This window comes from Hyperolius riggenbachi, chromosome 3, assembly GCF_040937935.1.
Source record: "Hyperolius riggenbachi isolate aHypRig1 chromosome 3, aHypRig1.pri, whole genome shotgun sequence".
NCBI classification, from domain to species: domain Eukaryota; kingdom Metazoa; phylum Chordata; class Amphibia; order Anura; family Hyperoliidae; genus Hyperolius; species Hyperolius riggenbachi.
In genome coordinates, this window is record NC_090648.1 from 28,296,346 (window position 1) to 28,303,575 (window position 7,230).

The 7,230-nt window shown below is 56.0% G+C and overlaps 1 protein-coding gene across 1 annotated transcript; it reads right to left on the bottom strand.

Moving 5' to 3' along the window:
- Nucleotides 1-304: 304 nt before the first annotated feature.
- On the bottom strand, nt 305-6,631 carry LOC137561994 (zinc finger BED domain-containing protein 4-like). The gene is made up of 4 exons (XM_068273337.1): nt 5,665-6,631; nt 4,889-5,454; nt 991-1,487; nt 305-707 (listed from the first exon to the last, which is right to left on the bottom strand). The coding sequence occupies exons 1-4, from the start codon at nt 6,629-6,631 to the stop codon at nt 305-307; spliced, it is 2,433 nt and encodes an 810-aa protein (XP_068129438.1).
- Nucleotides 6,632-7,230: the final 599 nt, after the last annotated feature.

Here is a 7,230-nt window from a genome sequence, read left to right on the forward strand (position 1 = left end):
TACACATTAATAGTGTTTAGATTATAGTTCACCATGGCACTTGTAGGTACCACGGCAAGTTCAAAAATTAGAAGAGTTTCCAGTCAGGAAGCGGTCGTACTGCCGCAGTTGGGGCCTCCCCACAACTCGGACAGCACAGACACATCCCAAAAAAATTACACATTAATAGTGTTTACCTTGGCACTTAGTGTGTTGGTAGTGTACCACAGCTGTCAAAAAATTTTGAAGCAGGCCTATGCGGAGCCTGGAGGTTGTGGTGGTAAAGGGTGGTAGTAAGGCAGGCATAGTGCGATTTCCAGTCCCTTCATTTCCCCCTCTTGCCAACAACAGGGGCCAGGAATTCACCGACCACCCAAGCCTGATTTATTTTAAGAAACGTCAGTCTGTCCACAGACTGGGTGGACAGACGAGAACGCTTCTCTGTTACCACACCACCGGCCGCGCTGAAGCACCTTTCGGACAGCACGCTGGAAGGGGGGCAAGCAAGGACTTCCAGGGCGTACTGCGCCAGCTCACTCCAAATTTCCAGGTGCTGGACCCAGTAATCAAAGGGGTCCACAGTGGTGTCGCTGTCAAGGCCGCTGTAGGACCCCATATAGTCTGCCACCATCCGGGTCAGGCGCTGGTTCTGGCTTTGAGAGCCAAATGCTGTTGCTGCATGCACCTCCCCACTCGGCTGCTGTACCGGCGTGGCGTACAGCTCCTTTCTGAGCAACAGCAGGTTTGATGGGCGCCTGCTGCTGATGGACGCAGGCACCTGCTGCTGTGCTGGCTGGACTGTGACAGTAGGGGGGGGGAGTCTGGGGGAAGGCTTCCTCCAAGCGCCGAACCAGGGACCGCTGCAACTCCCTCATTTGGCACTCAGGGTCTCCTCCTGCTGCAGGCAGGAACTGATGCAGCTTCCCCTTCAACCGTGGGTCCAGCATCAGGGTGATCCACATGTCCTCCCGACCACGCATCTCTTTGACCCTTGGGTCCCTGAGCAGGCACTGCAACATGTGCGCTGCCATGGGGAAGAGGGCTGCCATATCTGCTGGCATATTATCTTCATAAGTGCTGTCCTCCTCTTCTTCCTCAAACTCCCCCTGCTCTCTCCACCCCCGCACCACTGCAGCTGCACTCGGCAGTGCCTCCTGATCCTCACGGTCAGGGACCTCCAACTCCTCCAACTCCAAGTCCTCAACCTCCTCCTCCTCCTCCTGCTGCACAGAGGTGGACTGCGCAGGTGCCTGCTGCTCCTGCTGGATCAAGTCTCTCTCTCCCACTTGAATCAGACCATCCAGGGCCTTGTGCAGCATGCACACCATGGTCACCCACTGACAAACTGACGCCCGGTCCCGGCTGACCAAGTCGGTGGCCTCCAGGAAGGGTGCCAGGACCATGCACACCAGCTGCATTTTTTTCCATTCAGCAATCCGTATCATCTCCGGGAGGTGGCTGCTGGTGCTGCTCCCAGGGCCGTGCAGAGGATCCTCAAGGGGGGGATGCTGAAATTTGAAAAAGGGGCCCTAATCGATCAATCATGCTAAATTGTGCATGTAATACCCCCTCCCCAGAAAGCAGTATTAGACAGTCTTAACCCACCCTACACACACACGCTCACACACACTCACACACACACTCACACACACTCACACACCTTTATAGTAGTATCAGGCAGACTTTGTGTCTCCTTCCAACAAGTCTTTTGGCGCCACCACCCTCAAATCAGCAGTGATAGGTGCCCACTATTAGAGTGGGCACAGTGGAGCCTGAGGTAGGCACGGACTAACTTTTCATTACTGGGAACCTCTGTCCCTCTTGATCAGCTCCCAAGCTTCTTTTCAGGCAAAGAAGAAGTGGTTGCCAATATGCAGTGGTTGCTAAGCAGTGCAGAACTGCAGTAAGTGTTAAGGTGCATTGGGTGCCCAGATGCAGTGGGTGGTAAGATGCAAAGGTCCAGTTTGTGCTAAGTTGCAGTGTGTACTGAGGTGCCAAAGTACAGTCTGTGTCAAGCTGCTGTGGGTACCAAGGTCCAGATTGTATTGGGTGTTTATTTGCAGTGGGTGCTAAGCAGTATTGGGTGCTGAATAAGTAGCAGATGGTAATAAACAATAGTGGGTGTCATGTGAGTGCTAATTGGTACAGGGAGCCATGTGAGTGCTGGACATGAGTGAGTAGGGAGTGCCATGTGTGAGTATTGAGTCTCATATGGGTTCGGACCAAGGGTGGGTACTGGGTGCTATTTGGGTTCTGGCCATAGACTGGTACTAAGTGCATATAATGGCTTGGTAACTTGGTGCCGTGTGAGTACGGTCTCATGTGGGTGCTAATTATGGGGGGTATAGGGTGTCATGTGGGTCCTAGGTGCAAATACTGAGTGCCAAGTGGGTACTTGGAGTGAGTACATGGTGACATATGGGTGATGGGTGCTGGCTAGTGGGGTATTTGTTGTGATGTTGGTGCTAAATGCAAATGCTGGATGCCATGTGGGTTCTGGGTGCTGGCACAGGATGTCATGTGGATTCTGGCTGTATAGGTGGGTATCAAACATCATTTAGGTGTTGATTGCAGGTACTCAGTCCCTTGTGAGTTCTGGGTGCATGTACTGGATGTCATGTGAGGGCTTGGTGTTTATGCTGGGCACCAAGTGGAGGCTTACTGCAACTGGAACTACTGCAGATGAAACATGTGGGTGTTGGGTGCAGGTACTGGGTATCACATAGGTGCAAATACTTGGTACCATGCCTGCACTGGGTGCTAGCTATGGGTGGGCATTGTGTAGCATATGGGTTCTGAGTGCAGGTACTCCGGGTGCTAGTACTGGTTATGTGGGTGCCATGTGGAGGCTGTGTGCAGGTGTGAGTAGTGGGTGCCATGTCAGGGCTGGGTGCAAGTACTGTGCCATGTAGGTGTGAGTACTGGGTGCCAGCTATAGGGTGAAGGGGAGCAGGTAGTGAGTGTCATGTGGCTGTTTGATGCAAGTACTAAGTGCCATATGGAGGCCAGATGTGAGTATCGGGTGCAGGGTGCTTGGTGCAAGTACTGGGTGCTTGTTATAGTGGGGGTTACTGGTTGAGTGTAATGTGGGTGCTGAATATTGGTGGGATTGTTGTGGGTGCAGGGGGTGGGAGATCACTGTGGGTACTGATATGAATGGCATAGTTGCTGCTAGGGTAGGTAGAGGTCAGTGTGGTTGCTGGGGGAGGTAAAGGTCAGTGTAGGTGCTGGGGGAAGGGTAGGTCACTGTGGGTGCTGGGGGGGAAAAGTAACTGTGGGTGCTGGGGGGGAGAAGTAACTGTGGGTGCTGTGGAAGGTAGATGTCAGTATGGGTGCTGGAGGAAAGGGAGGCCACTGTGGGTCCTTTGGGGGAGGTCACTGTGGGTCTTGGGGGAGGTAGAGGTCATTATGGGTGCTGGACGAAGGGGAGGTCACTGTGGGTGCTTCTGTGAATGGCATAGTTGCTGCTAAGGGATGTAGAGGTCAGTGTGTTTGCTGAGGGAAGGAGAGATCAGTGTGGGTGCTGGGTGAAGGGTAGGTCACTATGGGTTCTGTGGAATGTAGAGGTCAGTATGGGTGCCGGAGGAAGGGGAGGTCACTGTGGGTGCTGGGAGAAGTCAGTGTGGGTTACTGGAGGAGTGAGAAGTCATTGTGGATTCTGGGTGTTGGGAGAGGTCACTGTTGGTGCTAGTGATGGGAGAGGTCACTGTAGGTGCTGCTTTTGCGATGGGAGGTCCCTTTGGGTGCTGCAGGGGACAGCAGGTAGTCGCTGGGGAAGGGAAAGATCACTGTGGGTGCTGGGGAAGTGATAGGTCAGTGTGGGTGCTGGGGTAAGCAGGATCACTGCTAGAGCTGGGGAGGGAGAGGTGATTGTGGGTGCTAGGTGGAGGGAGAGTTCAGTGTGGGTGCTAGGTGGAGGGAGAGGTCAGTGTGGGTGCTTGGTGGAGGGAGAGGTCACAGTGGGTGCTGGGGAAGGGAGAGGTCACTGTGGGTGCTAGGTGGAGGAAGAGGTCACTGTGGGTGCCGGGGAAGGGAGAGGTCACTGTGGGTGCTAGGTGGATGGAGAGGTCACTGTGGGTGCTGGGGGATGGAGAGGTCACAGTGGGTGCTGGGGAAGGGAGAGGTAACTGTGGGTGCTAGGTGGAGGAAGAGGTCACTGTGGGTGCTGGGGAAGGGAGAGGTCACTGTGGGTGCTGGGGAAGGGAGAGGTCACTGTGGGTGCTAGGTGGATGGAGAGGTCACTGTGGGTGCTGGGAAGGGAGAGGTCACTGTGGGTGCTAGGTGGAGGAAGAGGTCACTGTTGGTGCTAGGTGGATGAAGAGGTCACTGTGGGTGCTAGGTGGATGGAGATGTCACTGTAGGTGCTGGGGGAGGGGGAGGTCACTGTGGATGCTAGGTGGAGGGAGAGGTCACTGTGGGTGCAAGGTGGAAGGAGATGTCACTGTGGGTGCTGGGGTAGGGAGAGGTCACTGTGGATGCTAGGTGGAGGAAGAGGTCACTGTGGGGGCTGGGGTGGGAGAGATCAGTAAGGGTCCTACATGGAGGGAGAAGTCACTGTTGGTGCTAGGTGGATGGAGAGGTCACTGTGGGTGCTAGGTGGATGGAGACGTCACTGTGGGTGTCGGGGAAGAGGTCAGTATGGGTCCTAGGTGGAGGGAGAGGACATTGTGGTTGCTAGGTGGAGGGAGAGGTCAGTGAGGCTACTGGAGGAGGGAGAGGTCATAGTGGGTGCAGCTAGGGAGACACCATTTTACTTGCTCCCACATAGAGGGGGTGGAGCTTCCCGCGGGTGGGCGGGGCTTGTCGCGGTTGGGGCGGAGCTTCTTTTTCGTGGCCAGAGGGGCCTTTTTTGAAGATTTTTAAAAGAGGGGGGTGCCTGGGCACCCAGAGCACCCCCCTCTGCACGTGCCTGGCTGCTCCTGTACATGGTGGTGGCATCGGCGGTGGCTTTGGCCAAGTAGTGGTTGACAGCCTGCCTCTGCTCAACCAGACGTTCCAACATGGCCAGGGTGGAATTCCACCGTGTTGGAACGTCAATAATCAGACGGTGCCGTGGCAGGTTCAGCTCCAGCTGCACAGCTTCCAGGGCCGATGAGGCACCGCCCGAGCGGCGGAAATAACCCACCGTCTTGCGAGCAGCTTTTAAAAGTGGCTCCATCCCCTGGTAGGTGCTCAAAAATTTCTGAACCACCAGGTTCAGGACGTGGGCCAGACAGGGGATGTGGGTGAGGTCTCCCCGGCGGATGGCAGCGACAAGGTTGGCCCCATTATCGGACACCACCTCTCCGACTCTGAGGCCTCTGGGGGTCAGCCAACGCCTCTCCTGCTCCTTGAGTTTGTCCAGGACGTGCTCTGCGGTCAGGCTTTGCTTGCCCAGGCTGACCATCTCCAGCAGTGCTTGGCAGTGGCGGGCCTTCACACTGCTGCTGCTGAGGCGGGGGCGTTTGGCGGCGGAGGGTGTGCCGGAGGGTGGATCTGGAGCAGAGGCACTTGCTGCACTTCCCCTGACCCTACTGCGGGGTGGCACCACCCACTGGCTTGATGATGCTGCTGTCCCCTCCTCACCCACTTCCACCAAACTGACCCAGTGTGCGGTGAAGGACAAATAGCGGCCTGTCCCGAACCGGCTGCTCCACGAGTCCATAGTCACATGGACCCGCTCACCCACCGATTGATCAAGCCCACGTTCCACATTGGCCTTTGCGAAGCGGTGTAGTGCTGGCATGGCCGTCCGTGAGAAATAGTGCCGGCTGGGGAAAGGCCAATCCGGCGCTGCGCACTGTAGGAGTGCGCGCATGTCGCTCCCCTCCTGCACAAAGGAGTACGGGAGGAGCTGGGAGGCCATGGCCCGTGTAAGCAGGCCGTTGAGCAGGCGGATCCGACGGCTGCTGGGAGGCTGAGCCCTGATAGCAAACGCCTCGGTCAGCAGGGTCTGGTGTCGCTTCTGGCTTGCACGGGAAGCCGAGGAGGGAGCAGAGGAGATCACTGAGGACTGGCTGCCTGAACAGGCCTCAGTGTCGGTAGGAGTGGAAAAGGGGGTTCCGGTGGTGGTTTGGGGTGGAACACTGACAGTGCCAGCTTCCTTTAGCCTCAAGAACTCCTCATGCTCCTTGTGATGTTTACCAGCCAGATGTTTTATTAAGCTGGAGGTGCCATAGGTGGCGGGGGTGCTACTTCTGCTCAACTTCACCAGGCACCCCTTACAGGTGACATACTTGCTGTCCAGTGACGGCAGATTAAAATAATTCCAGATAGGGGATAAAAATTTCCCCTTACGCCCTGCTGCTGTTACTTTTGTTGCTGCGGGGGTTGGGGCCTGGGGTTGAGTGGTGCGACTGGTGGTAGCGGAAGAAGATAAAGCAGCAGGCTGTTGCTCACTGCTGCTCCTGCCAATTTCAGAGATCATGATTCTCCATGTCAGACCCACCGACGTATCCTCCTCCTCAGACTCAGAGGAGCTAACATGCCCCTCCTGTGGTTGGTGGTAGTCTCTGTCCTTCGCCTCATCATCATAATCATCACCAGACTCCCCCTCCTCAAACAACTGATGGGATGTTGTGGACCCCAACTCCTCTTCTGCTGAGTCTGACACATCGGGCAAGGAGTAGGACCCCTCCCCAACAACCACCGTCACCATCTGTGACTCAGCCATAAATCCCATTTGGGAAAGAATATCCCCCTCAACCTCCGTGGTTACAGGCCTGATTGTGCTCGTGGGGTCTGGACTAAACAAATCAGCAGCACTTGAGGGTAGGCTGCCTGCTGGGGTCGACATGACTGACGACGAGTCCCCATGCACTGCTGCTGGGCGGCTGCTGCTGCTCCTGCGAACAGGAGTGGTGGTGGGGGTGGAGCTCTCTGTTGCAGAGCTGCTGGTGCCCTGCTCATCCAACATTAGCTGCATCACAGGCTCGGCGTCTTTCTCCTCCAATTTGCGCCGCCTACCCTGCTGAAAAATTGACGCTACGCGCTGCTGCGCCGCTACAGCGTGACTCCCCCTATCAGCTTGGCGCCCAGTGCGTCCACGGCCAGTGGCTACCGGCTGAATGGGCAGTATGGCAGAACTGCTGGCGGTGACAGTGCCAGCAATATTCCCTCTCTTTTTGCCTTTGATGGCCTTCCCTCGGCTGCCAGTGCCAGCAGACATACTGCACGTATGATGGATGTGGGGTACTTTATTGAAATTGGGGGGTGATACAGACAGAGCACAGTAGAACACAGTGTGCACACTAACGGACTGTCTGTCACACT